Source organism: Onychostoma macrolepis, chromosome 16 (genome assembly GCF_012432095.1).
Source record: "Onychostoma macrolepis isolate SWU-2019 chromosome 16, ASM1243209v1, whole genome shotgun sequence".
Lineage (NCBI taxonomy): Eukaryota > Metazoa > Chordata > Actinopteri > Cypriniformes > Cyprinidae > Onychostoma > Onychostoma macrolepis.
In genome coordinates, this window is record NC_081170.1 from 24,904,652 (window position 1) to 24,928,410 (window position 23,759).

The 23,759-nt window shown below is 35.8% G+C and overlaps 1 protein-coding gene across 3 annotated transcripts in view; it reads right to left on the reverse strand.

The window, feature by feature from the left end:
* ulk4 (unc-51 like kinase 4) overlaps positions 1-23,759 on the reverse strand; it is a 215,500-nt gene that overhangs the window by 87,339 nt on the left and 104,402 nt on the right. For all 3 annotated transcript variants that reach the window (XR_009266289.1, XM_058746124.1, XM_058746123.1), the window contains exons 29-31: positions 23,547-23,727; positions 21,946-22,038; positions 5,955-6,003 (exon numbers count right to left, since the gene is read on the reverse strand). Coding sequence is in view for 2 of the 3 variants with exons in the window: in XM_058746124.1 (XP_058602107.1) it covers positions 5,955-6,003; positions 21,946-22,038; positions 23,547-23,727 (323 nt within the window). In the remaining variant the exon portion in view is untranslated. The remainder of the gene's footprint in view (positions 1-5,954; positions 6,004-21,945; positions 22,039-23,546; positions 23,728-23,759) is intronic.

The window sequence follows — 23,759 nt, forward strand, 5'->3', positions numbered from 1 at the left end:
TTTTACAATTGCAAACTGATTCCTAGCATAATCTTGGAAGAGCTGAACGGGCTGGATATACGTTAAACAACTCAGCCTTTGTCATCAGTATTACTCTTTTTTTTCTCTTCTTGAAAGTTTTTACCAATAAGGCGCTTTGGGATTTGGGCTACACCGAGAAGACTCGCCTCAGCACATTAACACAATTCAAATGTTCGGTAAGCGGTAATCCTTTCGCTTGTTATAGCAAACAGGCCCAAACCTCTGTGCGGAGGGCAGATTGTGAACTGGAAGGGCAGCAGTATTGAGGGATTGGGATTAAAGGGGATGTGAGGCTGTAGCTAACGTCTCACTAGCTCGCTGAGATGGCCAAAGAAGTCAGACAAACCTCTCTCTCTCTCCTTGTTCATTAGTGATCTCTTGTTCATTAGAGTCCTCGGCTTCCTTTCATGTCCTCTCAGGGCTCATGAGGATGAATGGACCGCATCTGAATTACACTGAGACTCACAGACTGGGCTGCTCTCTGATTGGAGCGGTTGAAACAAGTTCGGTTTGGCCTATCTATCCTATATTTTTGAGTCTCTTATGCTCACAAAGGCTGCATTTATTTGATTAAAATGCAAAATGCAAAAAACAAACCTGTAAGATTGGGATATATGATTACAATTTAAATTAATTGTTTACAATTTTAATATATTTAAAATACAATACTGCAATGGCAATACCAAATTTTTGGCATTCAAGAAACATGTCTTATTACTATGACAGCTGAAAACGGTTGTGCTGCTTAATATTTTATACTTTTTTTTTTTTTTTGTGGAAACCTTGATAATTTCAGGTTCTTTCCCCCCACAGATTTCTGTATGTTTAGAACGACTAAAACTAAATAACCTCAAACCTTTGAATGGTGGTGTATGTAGAAGCCATTTGTAAGTGACTGAAAGGCTGTGCTGTAGCATGAATATAGTCACAGCTAAATGAGATGCAGCCATTCAGCTGTGATCTTGCCTAACATTCACCTTTAGTCGTGACTATTCACAAGAAAAGCATTGATCTTTCACATGGTATTGTAGTAGTCTACATCTCATTTATCGCAAGACTTGTTCATATCACAACATCCTACACACAGAAAAATAAGGGTTTAAAGTTGTACCTTTTGGGTACAACAGCTTGTCCCTGGAGCAGTACCTTTTTTACTCCTAATAGGTACATATTAGTACCTTAATATGTACCTATTAGGGGTAAAAAAGGTACAAATATGTCCTTTTAAGGATACTGCTCCAGGGACAAGCTGTTGTACCCAAAAAGGTACAATTTTAAACCCTTATTTTTCTGTGTATTTCAGTTAAAAAAAAAAAAAAAAAAAAGACACAAACACAAAACCTTATCCCAGGTATGATAACTAGTAACACTAATACCTGATTTAATAATCACAACTAATGATCTTGTAATTGGTAATGGCCAGAATTTTCTCTCGGTGCATCCTTACCAAATAGTTCATAAATTATCTACTGAGGTGGAGCTAAAATGTAATGAATTTATCAATATGAAAATGTGCACACTTGAATGATCTTCTCCTGCTGTTTGATTGAAACTCCTGCCAGACATCAGCAACTGACCAAATAAAACAGGACTTAACTGCCTCACTACTGCTGAGGGAATTTCCAAAGCAAACACTGTAACTGTGAAAAAAACCCACCTCGTCGATACAGAAAACTTCAGCAAATGTGATTACAGACCACAGAACAGTGCATAAGAGAAAGAAGACGGGTAGATGAAGACAACAGATGTGCAATCAGTCTAACTAAAAATAATCTGTAGAGCGTGGATACTGAATATTCTGACTGACAAGATTATGGGAAAGAAGTGTGACACTGATTTTGACTTTTAGACGTAATATTGTGTTCATGTTTTTCTGCATAATGTCTGACATTAATATCTACGTGCGAATAATATTGGTAACACTTTACAATAAAGTTCCATTTGTTTCCATTAGTCTCACTAGTTAACAATGAAAAATACAGCATTTCTTAATATTTATTGATGTGAATTCCAGAATTTACTAATAGATTATTAAAATCAAAAGTTCTATCTGTTAATATTTTTTAATGCACCTGAGCTAACATAAGAACAGCTGTCTTTTTATTAAGTAGTTATCAGAGTGACATCATGACAGGGCTCCAGACTGCGACCATTTTTACTGCCTGTGCAACTAAATTTTGTGTGCGGTTGCACTGGCGCGACCACTGCAATATTATAAGCGCTGCCATTTCTGTTGCATATGCGAAACATCAAACGGCAAACTGAACTGAAAGCATAACAAAACCGTGCTACTCGTTTGAACTGTGCAGCGCTTCGAGTGTAGAGCCTGGTTTATGCTCGCCGCTTCAGCAGGAGTGCGAATATTGAGGAAACGATGGATGGTTTTCAAGTGAAAGTAAAGTAACAGACCGCTTCTTAAACCAGAGAAGGTGAACATGTTCGTATTCTTGTGGGAAAAAACAAACAAACAAAAAAGCAAGCACTGTCACCGACAGCAAGTTTAGTTTTACTTTTCTTTTTGTTTTCATCTTGAAAAGCTTGTTATCTTTGCTGTTTACCTCATGTTACGCTATGGATGCTCTCTTTTATTTATTTTTTTATTTGATTCCTCTGTGTTTGCTAAACGTTCTGTAATTTATGTAAGGGATAATCAACAGCTAGCCGTGCATTAATGCACGGCTAGCCTTTGATGATCCCGCTTATTCCATGGTCAATTGGTCATTTGCCAAGTTATAGACAAGTTAAAACTTGTATTGCTCTCCTCTGCATCGCAATATTTCACCGAATGGGTAAAAATGACAGTTATTTTCGTCAGTTACGGCTCGTTAGCGCTAGCATTCTGCCCGCTTCAAATCATACACAGAGATGAAATAGTGTGGTAAGACCACATTTATTTGAATGAATATATGCATGTATTTCAACTGATTATCGAGAGAGAGAGAGAGAGAGAGAGATGACAGTTGTGTGTTAATTAACATTACTTCAAAAACAGCGATTTTATCACCTCGTTGCTGGGGAATATAATGTAGCGATCTAGTATCTATCTTTTATTTTAGTAATAAAAATCGCGGGAAAGCGTTGACAAGTTGTGTGTGCAGCACAATCTGCGATCTCCGACTTCTCTCTCTCTCTCTCTCTCTCTCCGTATGTGTGTGCGCGAGTGATGCATGTTGGTTAGTGTGCATCAATTAAAGCAGCGCATTAATATGGAACAGTGATTAAACTGACTTGGAACTACCTGTGCATAAAACAGTTATACTGCATATTTGCCAGCCAATCAGAATCCAGTATGCAGACAGACCATGGAATAATAGTCAGTATATAATACAGCATGTGGTGTATGCCATCATCTTATTAATTTTTTGTTAATAAACATTTAATAAGCTAGTTAGTCATTGTATCTTACTGTTTTATTGTTGTGCTTTTTAATTAAGAATAACAATGAATCCATCTTTTGTTTTAGTCTTTAAATTATCTTTTCTTTTAAAACGTGACGACAAGATTGCAAATTCGAAAGCGAAAGCATCCGAAGCCCAGCTTATAACATAGCAAAAGAGGAACTGAACAAAAATCAAATCACAAATAATACTACTGATGAAAAATAACGGGTTGAATGTTAACCACTTTCATTTCCATATAACTATAAACTATGATGAAAGTTCATGAGCATGCACTGATTAATCCAATTTTGTAGCGCAAAAAAAAAAAAAGAAAAAGATTGTGACCAAATCATGTGCTCGTGCGACCAACTGAGAAAGTTAATCGCAAAAGAGCGAGCAGTGGGAAGAATGAGTCTGGAGCCCTGCATGAGAGAAGGAATGCCATTCCAGAGCGGAAGAAATTTTTCAGATTAAAAAAACAATATATAATTTTGGTGGATTAACTTCGCCACAGATGTGCGCTAAAAAGTAAACAGTGTCAATTTTGATTTCATGTGGGCTTTAACTATTGGGGCCTAATTGTAAAATGTTGTGTTCACTTTTTGACTTATAATTTTTCTATAATTTTTGCGTATATAATACGTTTTATTTGGTTAGCTTGGCTGATGGAAAAGTATATCCTTTGGAAAATTTAATTACAGTCCATGAGACACTCTGGGATTATGGCTTACATTAACCTTGAAAAGTGGTTTTAATGTAATGGTAATTTTTCACTTCAGGTAATGGGAACGTCAAAGGTTCAATCATGGGATACTTCTTGAAAATCTGTTGGCTCTGGATTGCTGCTGGGCAGCTCAACAATGACCATTTACCAGAAAGCTTCAAAAAATTATAAGAAAGAAATAAAAAAATAAATCTAAAGCATGTTTTTTTGCTCAGCTCTGCCGTTCACTTTGGCCTGCTGGAAATAAGTATGTATGTGTGTTTGTGAGTTTCCAGGAGGTGGGGTGTGTTGACTGTTAACAGTCGATGTAGGGTCCACTCTAATGAGAATGTAACCTGCTGTTGAAAAGGCCTCACATCCACACTCCATTAACTCTGCAACCCAATTACACATTGCACTCTGATAGGTCAAACCCCCACTGCCTTCATTTACATAATAACTCAATGGATACTGGGATGGGAACATGCTCAAAGGGAAAGGTCTGGCTGTTACACACAAACATATGCACACACCATGTCTAAGGAAAATTGCCAGTATTTATTTATTTATTTTTAACTATAAAATATTTTACCATGTTTTGTTAAAGGATTAGGCCATCCAAAAATGAAATCTGTCATCATTTACTTACCATCATGTTGTTCCAAACCTGGAATTAAATTTTTTTTTTTTTTTCTAAAATCAAAGACATCTCTTTTTACCCCAATTGCTTTTATATAGTTGAATTTAATGTAATGTCCTTAAACATGTCCTTAAACATTTGCCTTTGCTGACAGCCATCTTAAGCTGAATATTCAGTTGTTCTTTGTTTGCAAATTTGAATATTTATTAATACTGTATATTATAGTAATGTTGCATTTAACTAACATTTTAAAAGTAAATTAAATAAAAAAATTTAATAAATACGCAATCATTACAACATCTTAATGACCCTAAACTTTTGATTGGCAGTTTTATTCATGAGTTTGGAAAGTGATTTATTTATTTGAGTTTCTATTGTTACATATAATTGCATTTTTTTAAACATCAATTAAACTGTTTCAGAAATATCTATTTATTTGTCAATCTGAAATGTGCTTTATTAACAGTTTTATTCTGGAATTAATACATTAATAATTGATTCATTTATTTTTTAATTTTCAATAGAAACTCCTATTCATCCATTTTGTGACAGATGGAAATAAAGTCATTACTTTATAAAAATTGTCCCTTCCATCAAAGCTCTGTAATTTCATTAGCACTCAGATTCTAAAATGACACGTCAAAATGCCATTTCTGGTTTCTGTGAAGGGAATGCAGTGAAGTTTTTTTTTATTTTTAAAGCAAAAAAATAAGCAAATAATGATTCAATTGTCTTTCTATTTCTCATAAAAAACTATCATATGTCTTAGAGGACTGCAGCACACAAGCCACAATAAATACACTATGAACTGTAATGATAAGGAAAATAACTATGTAAGTATGCTTCCGAGCGAACGAACGAATGAATACATACATACATACATATACAGCATAAAGGTTTAGAATAGGAAATGGGAGTCAGTAAATGATGACAGAAGTTCATTTTTGAGCCTTTCATGCCTTTAAATGACCAAAATAGTGAAGGTCCGTCTAGGACTGATAAAATTCTACCAATCTATTCCTTTTAAAATACTTTGATGCATTTCTGCAACACAGCCAATTTCTCCAATATAGTGTTTTCTGATTTCCATAAAGCTCATCATTTTCTGGTAATTCCATTGCTTACCGAAGTCAGAGCAGAAAACCCAAGGCAATAAATGAATCAAGCAAACAGAGAGTGAGGAAACTAGAAGGCTCAGAAGCACGCTTACCTCTATGACTTGAAAGATAGCAGGTAGGAGACGGCTCTCTCTAACAAGCCTGTTGGGGGAAACACACACACAAATACACACATTTAGCTTGTGACACACACATTTACTTCATGGCACTAGGCCCACGTTCCATCTTCATTAGTGTGACACTTGTGCATGCATTTGGGTTTTGGCACTGAACGGGACCGCTGAGGTGTGAACGCTCCATCGTGCCAAGATCAGTCAGCTGGGAAAATGACCTTTGACTAATCCAGTGACGAGTGAAAAAGAAAGAGAAAGCATGCTGCTGAAAGGATGAAAGAGTGAGAGAATGATGGAGGGAGGAAGTCGGATAGAAAACACACAACAATATATTAAGAATGAGAAACAGGACCCGTGTATGCAAACCTAGTGAGCTGCCTTTTGGGAATCACAGAACAAGATTATTAGATTATAATGCTCAAAAATGATGTCAAGAGGGAGGCTCCAACAGACTTAAATGTTTAAACATGCTAATGATGCCCAAAAAGCTGTGGTTGCCAGAAATGAACCGTAACCGTACAGTGATACTGTTTCAGGTATTATGGGATGGCGTATGGATGCCTGTATATTTTACAAATGACATTAAGCGATATAATGTTAATGTTAATAATGTTAAAGTGAATGTGAATATAATGGTTGTAAAATAGAAAGCCACGTGATGAATCAAAGTTGACTGTAAATGGTCTGTCCACAAAAAAAAAAAAAAACATCAAGGTAACATATGACACTAAAATAATACACTAAACATTAACTAAATAGCTTAAAATTGAACACAAAAGACCTAAGGTACATTAATGATAACTTACATGCAAAACATACATTTGACAATATGTTATAATACAATTACATATAATGTGATGTTTTACAGTTTTTGAAACTGAATCAAATGCACTCTGAATCTGAATCAAATGATACTGTCAAGAGGTACAGTTCATATCATTTGATTTTAATAATTAAACATACCTATGATGCCCAAAAATGCTGTTCATGAAGGCAGTTCACTTGTTGAGACAAACATTCAAATGTGACTATGACTGCCAAAAATAACTTTACAGACTAGGTTCAGAACATTTGAATTGATTTTTGATGTGTCTACTGTGTCTAAAAAGACTGTCTAGGTAGACTGTTTACTCGGTCTAAATGTTTGAACGGTACTATAATGGACAAAAATGCTGTCTAGGTAGGCAACTCATTTGAATCAAATGTTTGAAAGTATGTGGTTACTAAAATGCACTTATTTAGTTTAGTAAATCAAATATTCAAATGCGCTTACAGCTATAAAATGCTGATTAGGTAAGCAGTTCACTAAAGTTTAAATCATTTAAATAGAATGTACATACATGTCTATATGATGCATGATGACATGTAGACAGCTCACTAGGTTTGTATGTAATTATGATGTCCAAAAACGCAGACTATGCTGGCTACTCACTAGACTCGCATCGTTTGAATGGAACATTCAAAAACGTCTCGGTAGACAGTCCATTTGGTCTGAATGTAATGTCCGAAATGCCCAAAATGCTGTCTAGGTGGACAACTCACAAGGTTTTGAAACAGACAGAAAATGCTCCAGACAGCCTGGCTCAGAGGAATAATGGAGGCCTTTATTGAAAATGACTCGTCGTGCTCTCTTATTGATTAACGTCTTTGATTCACAGCCAATTACCCTATGAAAAAGGTGCGTAGAGCAGAATGCCACAATAATCTGAGAAAAGGACAGACAGATAAAATGAAATTAGCTGAAGGGTCACATTTGGAATACTTACTGTGCCCTTCCCAGTCAATACAGTGATATATGACATAGCACTATAGAGTTATTTGGCCATTCTCCCCTGAGTGTGTCCTCTATGGAGGATATGGTTTCTTTGAGTGAGAAAGAGTGAGAACTGCCAAGAACCTGAGATAAGGTGAATGCAGAGGTCTATAGGAGTAAATCTCCCACTAACTTGCTGAATTCTTGTTATATGAACCCAAAGCCACAGGTAGAGAAAGAATTATCCTCTTTGTGCCTGAAAGTCAGCACAGCTCAAAACCTGGGATTTAGAGATTTTTAGGTTAAAACCAAGGTTTACTGTGCCAAAATTATTGTGTATTTTGAAGGAATTGGGCAAAAATGATCAACACAACCACAAACAGGAACAGCAATTATCTTTTGATAGTCAAAGAACTAATGAAATTAGCTTTGCAATTATTCACATATTCTTATTCTGTGACAACTTATTTACATTATGTGATTTTTTTTTTTTTTTGTACATTTTAGGACTTTTTATTTAGAAAACCAAAAGGTTCTATCTACAAAGTCAAACTCTAACTTGGTTCTATAAGGTTCTATCTGTGAATCAGCAAATCAGCACTTCGAATGCACGCAAGAGGACCAATCAGGATCAACGTTCTTTGTCATGTCGCCGGACTGCTCCGTAACAGCGGGAAAGATTAAACATTAAACAATAATTACATGTCTGCAGAATCAATAAGTGCAATTCACCTTTATTCCACAAAGTGGCACTGTTTAAAACACAATGATGACGTGATTTTTCACTCATAATTAGTGCATGCATAAAACAAATAATATCATCTGCAAAAACTTAACTGGCTTGAATGGCTTTACTGGAGAGCAATGATTGTGAAATATAAGTGTCACTGTCGATTGATGGTGGATATGGTGAATAGCGATCAAAATGCTGTTTTTGAAGATGCTGAAAACGATGCTGAATGAGGAAATGAACTGGGGAAATGCGCTCTGACGATGGCAGTGATGGTAAAATCATCTGCTCAAATCGAACCATTCTAAGTTTCAAAAGGTAAGGAAGTATGCTTATTTTATTATTTTTTATTTTTTTAATTGTTCTTAAAGAGTTTCTCAGGAGAGTTTGCTATTGCAGCAATTAGAGATCCATCCGTGCTGGATATAAGTCTGTGTCGCTAAAGACCTGAATATGTAATGATTGGTGAAATATTCATGCAGTTTAAAGTTTGAAAATGTCTTAAATTTTACAACATTAAGCCTTAAATATCAAATAGTCAAAAATTTAAATGATGGGGTCTTAATTACAACAATAAATGTCAGCATGTTATCTCGGCCATACTGATCTAAAGAGAATGCCATTTTCCCTGTGCCGCTTTTTGTGGAATAATGGTCTGATGCATTAGAGTAACATTAGCTGCCTTAACTGTTCCTGAAATAATGTGTTTAATTACCCACTATAATCCTAGCTACAATTTTTATTAGCACTGGACAAAATATTTAGTATTGCCTCTTGTGCCTAACTTAACCAATAAAAAATTATTTGTCCTAAAATATGGAATAAATGTGATTTGAAAGCATTCAATTTACCTTTCTCATACACGTTGACACATTGCTACAACACTAATTTTATCATTTAAAACAAATTATAAAAAAAACTACTTGTATTTCTTGAAAATTGTTGCTTCAATTAATATTTTGCAAGATAGAACCTTATAATTCCAAGCGGAAAATGACTTTTTAGAAGGTTCTATCTGCATTTGACCTGTTCCAAAAATCCCCATTTAAAAATTTGAAAGGATTTTGATATTGTACATTTAGAATACATTTAGGGTTTCTGTCATTTTCATGTAGGAAAGAGACTCCATATCATTTTTGCTATATGTAATGCAAAACTTTGAAGCTCAATATCTCAAAACCACTCAGAATGCAGATAGAACCTTATAATTCCAAGGCGACAATTTATTTAATCAAAAACACAGTAAAAAAATAAAATAAAAATCATACAGAAGGAGGTTTTTTGATAATCTAAAATGCAGAAGTGTGAAAGACCCCTTCCTAAACTAAAGTCATTAAAAGAAAAATGACCCCCAAACGTTTGAACAATATGCTAGCTAGTATACTCCTAAATATTAGGTTACATCCTTGTTATAATTAATAATATTATTATTAATTATCCTTATTAAAAATATAATAATATTATTAAATAATACAATTAAAGAATACAGATAATTTTGTCAAATCTCAAAATGAATATTCATTTATATACCATAAATTATAATGTTCCAAATTACTTCTGATTTTAGTTTTTAGTATTTTATTTAGACAAAACTGTATAGAATTTTAATATTATTGGCCATAACGCATTTTTCTGTACTGGCCTGAATTTGAACCATGAATTTGTTAACTAAGTTAACTAAAGGTTTGATATATTTTGTCTCAACTTCCTGTAAAAACTAAATTCGTCAAGCCATTTTATGTGCTCTTTAAAATATTCTATAGAAACCATTTGTCAATTTTACTATTATTGCTGATACAGAATGTGGTAAATATAGAAAAGCTGAACTAAAACTTGCATCTTTCATTTACGCAACAGAACTGAACGTGTCTATCAATGTGCATAAACCATTAAGCCATGGCTCAGAGACAGTAGCTGGGTTTCCATCACTCGTTTCTCATGCAATACTTCAAAATGTGCATTAAAACAGGGTGATGGAAACCCAGCTACTGTCTCTGAGCCGAATTTCGAATAAAAATCCCTTAATTCGCAAAAAAGTTTTTACGCTCGCTTGAGGTGGTTTTTGACTTGTGCGAAAAAGGGTCAAAGCGAATAATGGGAGATGGAAATGCATTTTGCGAGTAAATTCCTCCAAGCGCATCAAAAGTCATGTGACTTTGCGCTATGAGACGGGATAACTCGACTAGCAGCGGACTGATCTCGTTCACAGCATCCGAAATGTTGTTATGGTCGTTCTGAAATGCCTGAGCAAAGTCTGTCATCAAAGTATTTCTGTATAATTGTCCTACATGACTGTGTTCCCAAACAGCAGCTTTCACCTCCGAAAGCAATGACAGCATTTACTGTGTTTCGTCTGATCGCTCTGAGGCGCAATTCAGTTTTCGTATATGAAAATGATTATATTCAGTAGCTTATCCTAGTTTTCTATAGGCTATTTAGTACCAGTTTACCAGGAAGTGACGATTTTGTTCTCTTTGACTTGTTGGATGGAAACGGTGCTCGTTCGCAAATGTTTTACGTGATATTTTATCACATAAGTTAAATTCGCAACTTTGGATGGAAACCCGACTAGTGACTCTGTACCAAAGAAACTATTCAATATACCAGGAATAGATTACCTGCAGCAAACAACATTAATTAATTGACAATAAGATCATGAAATATACAGTCACTCATGGTACACGGAGTCCATTGACAGAACAGTGACGCACATCGAGCAATCAGTAAACTCAAGTGTGCACCTTTCTGCAGTCTGTTTATTCAAAACAGTCAATGATCTCTCATCTGTCTGCGCTCTGCTTCCAAACAAACATCATTACCCCTACAATTACCAACAAAACACAAGAGCCAATACAAAACAGACACACACACACTCTCTCTGGGTACAACGGAGTAAGCAGGCCTAATGAATAGGACCATTTTATCATGACACAACAGAGAGAGGGAGAGAGACGGTGGCCTTTTCTCACTGAAGGCTTATTCGTGTCCGGTATGTGCTCCATTAGGTCTTTAATAGGCAAGCAGCCCGGTGACTAGGATCACTCATCCATCTTTCTGAATGACGGGCGTTTGCAGAAGTAAATGGGGTCAACTGGGTGGGTGAGAAAATACTGAGCTTTTCACTTACACAGCTTTCAGACCAACCAGGTTACTGGCCCACTTACACAGTCCTCAGGCAAAGTAGCAGGTGTCCAGAGGCACAGTTTTTCACCACTTGGATAAAGTGATCGTGGTCCACATAGTAATGGACTGTGTGTCAGGCTATGAGTAACTGTCATGCAATCTGTCAAGAACATGTCGGGATCATTTTTCACCCCAAAATAAAAAAAAAAACCCTTGTCTTTTATTATACACAGAATCATCATTTCTATTCATTTCCCACTGATTTACGCGATCTGATGAGCATTAACTCATATGACGCGATCATATCTCTGAATGGCAGAAACACGCGTTTTCCTTTACCACACACACACTGAAGCGCGCGTGACGCTTGCAGTGATTTCAGCGTCTGCCATCTCAATGAGGACATAAACACACGAACAACATCTCCAGAACTGCTCGGAGAGTCATTTCATGAGCGTTTCACCGTTTTATTTGAGTAAAACTAGCGTCATATCATATTCACACAGAAATGTAAAGGTATTCACGGCAACCCGTCAAAATAAAAGTCCAGTTTAATTTGAACACATTGCAGCAGAAATATATTACTACTGTTCAGCAGAATGTACACTGTAAAAAATGACCGTGATTTTAACGGTAAAAAAACTGTGAAAATGCTACAGTAAAAACCTGTTAAATGGTTAATGGTAAGTTCCTGTAAAATTTACGGGGGAAAAAAACATAAACTGACGTTCCCAGAATTCCCTGCGTTGCATTTCAAATTTTCTTTGAATTTAATGTTTTTTCTTTGAAATAACTGTTTCTTCTTAGTTTTTTCTAATCAGTTATATTTATTAGGGTTGTATGTTACATCTAATGTTAAATTAATGTTTATTGCATATTTCAGTTTAATGAGTCTCACCATGATGGTGTTTAGTGTTTGTGTGAATGAGACTGTGCACCTTCTATATATGTTATTATTTAAAAGATGCTTGTGATGGGCTTTGGTTCATCATGTGACTTTCTCATCACCACCTGCATTTGCTGGTTATCAGTGTATTTCAAAGGTACAAAACAGATTTCAGTACTTTAAAAGGTTGGTATATTAACATTATATCAGTTAATGAAATTACGGTATTTAACTGTAAATTGAAGTTAAACCCGTAAAACCTAAAATGTTGTTTCCGTATTTTTTTACTGTAGAATTCCGGCAACCACGGCTGCCGTTTTTTTACCGTAAATTTTACGGAATTTTGTTTACAGTGTATGTATACTACTACTAAAATTATGAAAACTTTATTTTTTAAGGAATGATCACACAACATTTCTTCCATGTTTTAATTTAATAGTAAATCCCCTTTGTTTGACAAAAAGTTTAATTTTCAATAATTTAAAGATAAACAAAATTAATGTTTTATGCCTTCATTTGATAATCAGATACACAACACAGAATTTCTGAGGAAAAATAAAACATTTCATAAGGCTATTTTAAGAATAAATAACAATAAAACATTAGGTGAGAGAAAATAAAACATAACTTTATAATTGTAATTTGCTTTAATCATAGCTATAATTATAATAACACCTAAACTATGTTGCGTGTAAAAAGTGTTTGTTTCAGCCACTTGAAGGGTGGGTACATTGTGTGCACAATGCACATGATCAGGATGGTACCACCTCCGCCCCATTTTGAGAAAGGAAAACCCTGTTTGCAGGACTATACATAATTTGGATAATTAGTCAAAACAACAACAACAACAACAGTTATGTCTGATTCTGTTGCATAGAACTGAATAAAAATAATACATTGATATTTAATATTAATATATTTTCTGTCCAATTTTCTTTCAATAAAAATGTGGTTATTTTATTGGCTTGTGTTTCATTAGAATTGAGTAAAATTAAAAAGTCTTACAAAACTACTTTATATTATTGATTAATAAAATAAATAATTATTACAAAGCAGTTTCGGTTTTTGACCAAGCACATCCAGAATTCTCGGTTTCGGCCCAGAATTTTCATTTCGGTGCATCCCTACCATTTACTGTAACTACATACAGAGCACTGTGTTTGCAACCACATGCTCCTTTAAAGGATTACACACACACCAGTATGCAGAGAGACGTTTAAGAGGGTTTATTCTCCAAATAACTTTAAATTCATGTTGCTGAAAAATGTGTTAACACATGTTATGTGTATGGACTCTTGTTTTTGTTCCACGTTAGCTTCCTGCCCACTAATTTTTGCCTCTTACAAAAGCCACAAAGCCTTCTAAGAAGACAGTAAAGGCTTATGTCACGCCTGAGCTGTAGTTAGGCTGAAACTTGTAAGTGAAGTTGCACGATGTTTAGGTTTTATTATTTTATTTCTATTATTTATTTTGATTTATGTCTTAGTTTTAGGTTGTACTATGTTTACCTTTTTTAAAGTAATTTGAAATTGATTTTTATATATTTGTATTTTGAATGTAATATGGCAATTAAATGCACTAAATGGGTTTAGTTTTCAGTTATTGATATATGCAATTTCAGCAATAAAAATTTTATTTTTTTCTAAAAAGGAAACAAATGACATGTTCATTTTAAGAGACCTGTCTTATTTTCTCTTGTATATTTAGTATTGCTCTTTAATAAAGAAAAAGTTCTTCTTATCCGATTACTCGATTAATCGATATAATTTTTTTGGTAGAATACTCGATTACTAAAATATTCGATAGCTACAGCCCTAGTATTAACACCTTTTTACATAACTTGAAAAACAATACAAATATTTGGTTAATTTGATTAGATATTTACCTTAATTTATATTCATTTTCTTCACACATAATGTCTCATATTTAATCTAAAGCATGCTTTTCACTTTACACCTTTATACTTTTGCCTCCACGGTAAACAAGTACACTAACAGAATGTTGTAGGAAATTATGTCACAGCTGAGGGTCAGGGTACTCTAGCAATTATTTTCATGCAAACATGTCAGAATAGTTATTTATTTATAGTTAATTATATTTAGCTATTATTAATAAATCATTTTTCACCATTGTTTAGCTTACCATAGTTTTACTCATGGGATAATTCATATTTCCATGAGGTATTTGTATAAAATAAGATTAAAAGTCTGAAATAAAAACAATATAAGGATAAAACAAAATCTATATATAATGGGCATTTGAAAATAGAAAAATAAATTACGAATGCATGACATCTCTTTGGGAAAAAATGAAAATTACATGAAAAAAATAGTCTGGGTACATTACACATTATGCCAACTGGTGTGAAAATGTGCCTAATTTCCATGTTAACATTACATTGCAAAAACAAAAAAAACAAAACAAACAAAAAACAAAACAAAAAAAAAAGTCTCTAAAAATAAGCTTTGATTGTTTATGCACAATAAATCTTATTTGTCTTTATATTTGGTGGTGAAATGTGACATGGGGATGTTTTGTCCTTACAGTACTCTGGTCTGCAGGGAGTTAACCAGCCAGCCTGGTCTGTCAGCTCAGTACAGATATCATCCATACTAAAAATGATGTAATTGGCAATGTTGACCAATTTGTCACAAAAATCAACATCCTATCAGCAGAGATAAGGTTTGGTCCAGCCATTACAGGCATCTCAAATCTCAATCCTACATCTTGTCTCAAAAAAAAACGAGGCATGTGGGTCTTAACTCACAAAAAAATGAAAGCTTCAACTTTCGTTGACAACTAAGAGTGATTTTAACGGTTCTAAGCAGCATTTTCATGGAAACGGGAAGTGGCGAGATTGGCATTTACACAGGTAAATGTCAGCCAAAGACACTAAAGCATCTAATAAGAGAACGTATGAACATAATCTTTACGCTTGCAGGCAACCTTTGCATCTGATCTCCAATCAGTCAGTAAGGAGAACTGCTGCCATGCAGTCCTCATTTCCCCCTCACTCTTTCAGAACGACATGCAACAGCCATGACATTTACTGGTGCCATCGGCACTCTGGGGCCGAGACACTATCAGAGCCGTCGTAGGGTGCGATTTCTCCCTGGCCCACCTCTTAAGATTTCTGTTGTCCTGGTGTACTAACAAATAGATCCGTTACATAGATTCCAGACACAGCAACCATCCATCTGTCCATCTCTGTCTCGTCCATTCAGTGGATGGTCAGTGTTGTCAGGGGCCAGTGTTTGTAGCCCGAGCAACTGCTATGCCCACACACGCTTTCAGTCCTGAGCCGCCCACATAAACAGTGCTGAAAGAATAATAGCCAGTCACACATACAAACAAATCGTGACACTTCCACATGCCTGAGCACCATGGACACAGACAGCTCCCACACACTGCACGTCCTGTCCAATATCCCGCTAGCAGAGGGTGTCACCCTTCACAGCAGCAGCAGCAAAGACACCTCCACTAGCATAGAAAGACACCACCTCATCTACACTAGCAAAGGACATAATACTAGGACAAAAATAATAATAATGGTAATAAAAACAAAAGACTGCAACCATTTGACCTGTATTTAATCAATATTAACTTTAAAGCAACCTTGTAGAATCTGTCATGTTATTGTGACTTCACAAAACTATTAGATAGCAAGTACATCAGAATACTTCTGTACCAATGCAATTACATTGCAATACAAAACATCTTCATTTTTTTCAGGACTTCAAGTGCTGGCAAGTAAATTAATTTCACTACAGGGAGTCACTTTCAAATCGAGCATTCTGTTGGCCAACTGGCCAAATGTGCAGTAAACGTGATAGGAAAATATGTAGAAAATCACTATAGCAATTGTTTTTCATAAGATTAAATTTTTTCCACATTTTTTCCAGTGTTGGGTAAATAATTTGGAAACTTTTAACTACTATCCCAACTGATATTCATAATTAAAGACGTTCCTGCTGATGTCCTTTATTTGAAATGTCATTTTTACCAAGAACTATGGAAGCCCGTTTCTGCCACTGAATCAAAGAAAATTCAAAAAGGTAAACGCAACTTTAAGGTCGGGACACATCAAGCCGACGGTCGGCCATCGGCCAACCATTGGTGTGTTCCACTCGTCGGCGGAAGTTTGCCCAATTCAACATGTTGAATCGGTGTCAGGGTTGCTGGTGCGAGAGAGAACTCTGATTGGATGTTCAGTTTAGTGAACTAGTCCGTGCAGGTGAATTAAAACGAAAGTGATGAAAACGAGTAAGTAAATGCAGGTGGCACAGACAGAAGGCACTTAAAATAATGAAAGTTATCAACGTTACTGATATTCAAAATGGTAAGCAAGCACTGCTTTGTTTACGTTTTGTATATCTGTGTAAATCTCGTATATCATTGTTTCAGTTTCTCTTTTAAAATGATGAATATTTACTATTGATAGCTGCTGACATGCACGTGTTAGTTTGCAGTCGGCTGTAGTCTGTGTGGTGTGTTCAAACACAGCTTTTTGGTCTGACGTTGCCGCCGCTAGTTCTTTGAAGTCAGCTTGGTGTGTCCCGGCCTTTACATCTTGCAATTCTGGCTTTTTTCTCAGAACTGAGATATTAACTCGCAGTTCTGACTTTTTTCTCAGTATTACATGATATAAACTTGAAATTCTGAGAAATAAAGTCGCAACTCTGAGAAATAACACACAATTGTAAACTAGAAACTAGCAATAAACTAATAATTCTGAGAACATATCAGTCTTCCCGCCCCAAGAATCAGACTTTATAACTCGCAAATTGTGAGTTCATATCTCACAATTCTGAGAAAAAAAAAGTCAGAATTGCAAGATATAAACTTGCATTAGCGAGAAAAAAAGTCAGAATTTTAAGTTTTCATCTCGCAATTCTGACTTTATTTCTAAGAATTGTGAATTTACAGGTGTATCTCAATAGTTAGAATGTCGTGAAAAAGTTCATTTTTTCTTGTAAGTTATTTCAAAAAAGTGAAACTTTCATATATTTTAGAATCATTGCATGTAAAGTAAAACCTTTCAAAAGTTTTGTTTTGTTTTAATTTTGTTGATTAGAGCTTACAGCTCATGAAAGTCAAAAATCAGTATCTCAAAATATTAGATTATTTACATTTGAGTTTCAATAAATGACCATCCCTACAGCATAAATTCCGGGTATCTCTTGTTCTTTGAAACCACAATAATGGGGAAGACTGCTGACTTGGCAATGATCCAAAAGACGAACATTGAGGGTAATTGACTTACCCTCCACAAAGAGGGTAAGTCACAGAGGGTCATTACTGAAAGGTGTGGCTGTTTACAGAGTGCTGTATCAAAGCATATTAAATGCAAAGTTGACTGGAAGGAAGAATTTGGGTAGGAAAAGGTGCACAAGCAACAGGGATGACCGCAAGCTTGATAATACTGTCAAGCAAAGCTGATTCAAACACTTGTGAGAGCTTCACAAGGAGTGGACTGAAGCTGGAGTCAGTGCATCAAGAGTCACCATGCTCAGACGTCTTCAGGAAAAGGGCTACCAAGCCACTTCTGAAGCAGAGACGTCAGAAGCGTCTTACCTGGGCTGTGGAGAAAAATAACTGGACTGTTGCTCAGTGGTCCAAAGTCCTCTTTTCAGATGAAAGTAAATTTTGCGATTGGAGATGCTGATTTCATTTTCCAGCAGGACTTGGCACCTGCCCACACTGCCAAAGGTACCAAAACCTGGTTCAATAACCATGGTGTTGGTGTGCTTAACTGGCCAGCAAACTCACCAGACCTGAACCCCATAGAGAATCTATGGGGTATTGTCAAGATGAAGATGAGAGACACCAGACCCAACAATGCAGATGAGCTGAAGGCCACTGTCAAAGAAACCTGGGCTTCCATACCACCTCAGCAGTGCCACAAACTGATCACCTCCATGCCACGCCAAATTGAGGCAGTAATTAAAGAAAAGGAGCCCCTACCAAGTATTGAGTACATATACAGTAAATGAACATACTTTCCAGAAGGCCAACAATTCACTAAAAATGTTTTTTTTTATTGGTCTTATGAAGTATTCTAATTTGTTGAGATAGTGAATTGGTGGATTTTTGTTAAATGTGAGCCTAAATCATCACAATTAAAAGAACCAAAGACTTAAACTACTTCAGTCTGTGTGCATTGAATTTATTTAATACACGAGTTTCACAATTTGAGTTAAATTACTGAAATAAATGAATAAATAAACTTTTCCACGACATTCTAATTTATTGAGATGCACCTGTATATCTCGCAATTCAGACTTTATAATGTCCGCTATTCTGTTTATATCTCGCAATTCTGACTTAATTTCTAAAAATTGTGAGTTCTTTATTTCTTGCAATTCTGACTTTATAACTCGCACTTGCGAGTTTATATCTGTTAATATGTGAAACGCTTAATTTGATGCAAAATCTGCATGGGGAAATGTTTCATCCTCATGTGCAATTCCTGATCGCGTGGATTCCTTTTGAAATGACAGGATTTTGCCTGTGAAATTTCATCAAACGAAGTGACCACAAAAAACATATTTTGAAGAATGTTGGCAACAAAACAGTTTTGGTTCCCAGTGACTTCCATTTTATGGACAAAAATACAATGGAAGTCAAAGGGAACACAAACTGTTTGCTACCAACATTCTTCAAAATATGTTCTGTGTTTCACAGAAGAAAGAAATGCATACAGGTTCGGAAAGATATAAGGGTGTGTAAATGATGACAGAATTGTAATTTTTAGGTGAACTAGCACTTTAAATAGAAAAAGTCATAGGTGGAGCTTGCTGGGGGGGCCAGGGGAGCCTCTCATTTGTGTAAGAAGTCGTCACGTGACGAATCTCCATTTTGGCAGATAATAGATACTGCTTGCCTGCTGCATGGCGTAAATGGATATTTAGTGTTTTTTTTTTTTTTACAACATACAACTGCAAAGGAATCTCGACCTAACCAAAATAAAGTCAGATGAAGATGCTGATGCTTGATGACTCCAGACCCGGACAATCTCATAAAGGTGATCCGCAGGATGTTCGTTGTAGCAGCTCAGTGTTTTACATTTATGTCAGTAAAAGGACCATTTATATCCAAATGTAATTTAATGCACACAGAACAAAACCTAGAAATAGATTTCAGAATATAAACTGCTTAATCAGCCATTTTTTAGTAAGATTTATCGTTACAACATGTTTGTGTGTCTGTTTTTGTGAGTTTAACTTGAATCCCCTGTCCAACAGACATCTGCTTTAAAGCAGTGGGTAATTCTTTTTTTTGCTCAAAATCTACTTTGCAATTCTGCTGACAAACATGTTTATAGTGCATTTTGACATGTTTATTGATAGCAAAGCAAAAATAGACAGCGCAGCCTTTACAAGTAAATTGCGTGCAATGTATCTCACCTGGTTGCTGCTGCTCTACGTAATCATAGTAAAAAATGGTACACGGAGTGTGAATTTGTACGTTTACTACAGAAATGCTAAAATTTATTTAAAAGTTTGACTGACCAAATTGAATGGCTAGGTTTGACCCCCTAAGCTCAAACGTCAAGCTACGCCTATGGAACAAAATTACATTCACTGTATAAATTACTATGACTTTTTAAGATCTCATTTATTTCTATGATTTTTCCAGCCCTGGAAAGCACAATTTGAACATTTTCTGTTATTTCCAGGCTTCAATGACTATGGAATGCCAGCACATCAATCCATCCACATTAAACTTTTTGAAGAGGTCAGAGGTGAGGCCAGGCAAGTAATGCACAGGCTCCAACATGAGGTGGGAACCTGAGTAATGAACATAGTCTGGCTTGAGTCATTCCCTAAATCCCTTCCTCCCACTTCTCCCTATTGTTTCCTGTCAGCTCTTCACTGTCAATGAAATAAAGAATAGCGAAAGCTAATTCTGTGAACTTTTGATGGTCAATCTCATTGCTCATTGCAAAGACTAAATAGTCAATTTAATTTTAGTCAATCAGATCATCAGTGAGACACATTCCCTCCTTCAGCTGAGACAGAGCCCATTAAGAGTTTTAACTAAATATACCGGTAAGAAACTAGTTCATTATCCCCTGCCTGAGCAATAGCCAATGTACTCTAGACATACATTTTTAATACTGATAAAATTAACACTTTAGAGAAGCCGTTCAGCACCACTCTCTTAACAGCACATATATTTGCTTTCGTCTGCACAAAGCCAAGAGTGGCCAAAGGTTCTCGATAATTGGAAAGTTTGAACTACTATCACAACCGATAATAAAAGAACGCCAATGCTTGCACGGAACCTGCTAATGTCCCTCATTTGCAATCTCATTTCGACTGGAACCCATCAAGAGAAGGTCTGCGTTTTTTAGGACTTTATCAAGCGCTGGCAAACGCAATTTAATTTCACTATTGTGAGTGGAAATAGCTCTTTGCAGGCAGGGGGGGTTGGCTCGGCGACTGACGAACGTTTTCCGATTGGTGACATCAATTTGAATAGTTCAACCATGTGGCTGCAGCTCTATCAGCACCAAGAAAGACAATGTGCAGGAGGCCAGCAGGAGCCATTAGAGAAACAGCGGGGGGATGAGGATGAGATAAGAAACACACACACACACACACACACACACACACACTCCCTCACCTGTGCACCCAGACACTCATTACAGCCCACAGAGAGAAGTGGTAAGAACAGGGCAGGAAATGAAAGACAAAAGAGACGAAAATTTTGAGAAAATCAGAGGAGGACTGTATCAGCCATTATATATGTAAGCTACTATTCCAAACAAAGCTAAGATCCACAAGAGACACAGATTTAGAGCCTTCAAATCATATTCACAAATTATCTCATAGATTATTTACCTTATAAATATATATATATAGTAGCATAAAGCATAGTCTGTGGATGTAGTGAGAAACTATGTACGGCATCTCTGATGTTCGTTACTGCTCTGCATGACCTACTTAAACAATTTCAGGATCAATAACCTAATGAGTCTGAGTTCAGAAACACATAAGAAAGAAATGCCTCAAGACAGTCTTCTGCCTTGTATCGCTGGTAATATTAGACGTTTATTTGTACAAAACTTTTCCTGCAAAAATTCTTAGTATACTGTTCTGTTACAATACGTTATTGGTTAGTATTATTAATTAAAGGACAAGCTGTTGTCTTGTGGTTAGAGTACGGGATTCAAAGTAAACCAGATCGTACCACTGCCCACTAGAAAGAGAGAGCGAGAGAGAGAAAAAGTGTACTATATGATTAATAGCATGGTGGCTATTGTTCTATATCGCATCACCCGTTTATAGACTGAGATGTGTGAGGGGCTCATCTTGAGGGTTACACAAAAAGGAGGGGAATTTGGTGTACCTGTGCAACCTGTTGAATTAAGGAAGTGTGTTTTACTTAATAATAACAAAAAAGGGCATACAATAGCAAAAATCCACCACAGTATGTAGGAATAGCTGTGTACGTGGAGAGTGTTGTTCATTACCTGCTGATGGGTGAGCTGTGCTCCGTGAGGGACACCAGCAGTTTGAGAGCATACACCGGTACAGGATCTGGCTCCAGAAGCAGAGTCTCATACCTGCAGAGAAAATCCGCATTAAACGAAAGCTATGCAAAATGTCTACAATAGGATACAAGTAAATTCTAAGAGGATCAACCATTGTAACTTTTATACATTGTGGATGCATTCTTTAGGAACTGAATCAGCCCCCTTAGGATTTCGGGACCGAACTCAATGTGACTTTTCATAAAAATGGCGTTCATAATTGTGACATTTTTTTGTTGTTGCTGTGCAGTGAAAACTCACTTAACAAAAATAAACCGTCATTGTGTATTAAAAATGTTAAATATTTTTAATTAATTAATGCTTTGACAATTTAACAACTACAGTATATTTTAGTTGTTCATCCAAAATATTAATTGCATAGCCAATACAATACAGTAATACAATTATTTAAATACTCTTACAAAAGTAAATAATAGCCTATAAACTTTAATAATTGCTCACGTAGCTGCATCTATCTTGTCTGGATTGGCAAACAGGTTGAAAAGACAAAGATATTTGTTGTTATAATGAATGGATGATTTGGAAAGACCACTTGCCTCTCTTTTTTTCTGGAAAAATTGCAGAAATAAGATAAAAATGCCACATATAATGCAGGGATTAGCTGAATTTGCATTAATTAAACCCTGGAAGGACTGTCTGAAACCATGAGCTATAGGAACACTATACCTTTAAGACTTATATTTGAATATTATCTCAATTATGATTGGTTAATCTTTTTAAAAGTGAAATGGGTAAAAACTGATTAATGCTGATTTTGGATTTGTGCATTATTATTCAGAATCTCTTTTCATTTGAACCAAATTATTATTAGTATTATCCAGAATAGAGTCCAATTTAGAAAAGTAAGTAAATGATGGTTGTTTTCTACCCTAAAATGATATTCTAACACATGCCTGAGCCATTTGAATTAAGAACATTTAATTAAAAGACTCTGAATGTTCTTTCTGCCCATATGTTCATCTCTTTTGTGCAATTTTATACATTCAGTTAAAATTGCATATTGTCTGGATGTTATATTTGCCTCTTTAGCATATTTTTGGAATTAGCTATGAATTGTTCCAATTTAATTTGAAATTTCAATGACTTTATAAAACTAATAATTTCACTTTTACTGGTATATCACAATTTCAAATTTCCCTGATATACGAAGGTTTTCCGTGAACATGCATCAACAAGCTAGAGAATCCGTCTCTTTCTAGTTCTTCATCCGAGTTTTTACCCTAAGCACTTGCAACCATAACACACAATGAGCGACAAGACATTTTGTCAATGACTTGGTTTCTATTTGTGTCACACTCAATAAATATCCCTGGTCCAAAACCACGCTGTACATTAAGCATGAAATATCTCCTTATTGACAGCTATTGTGTGCATTCAGTGTGCACAGACAAATTGCTTGTTGCTGGAAGCTTCACATCACATCATGCCTGGTTAGGACACAATCTTAGTTTCAATAAATAGAGAGGATGGAGGAGTAAACTGAGAGAGCAGAATATAGGTAAGTGAGTGGTGAGTCTTACTGTGGCAGCAGGGCCTCAGAGATGAGCGTCAGCAAGCGAGTGTTGGAGGAGATGCCTTCACCTTCCCACTCTGCCTCTCGTTCTCTCCCTCCATCTCTCTCTCTTTCCTCCACCTCGTCTTGGCTCAGCAGCAGCAGTGTGATCTCTGACAGCACACGCAAACTCACAATACGCCATTCCACTGGGACACACACAGCAGAAGGGTTAGATATA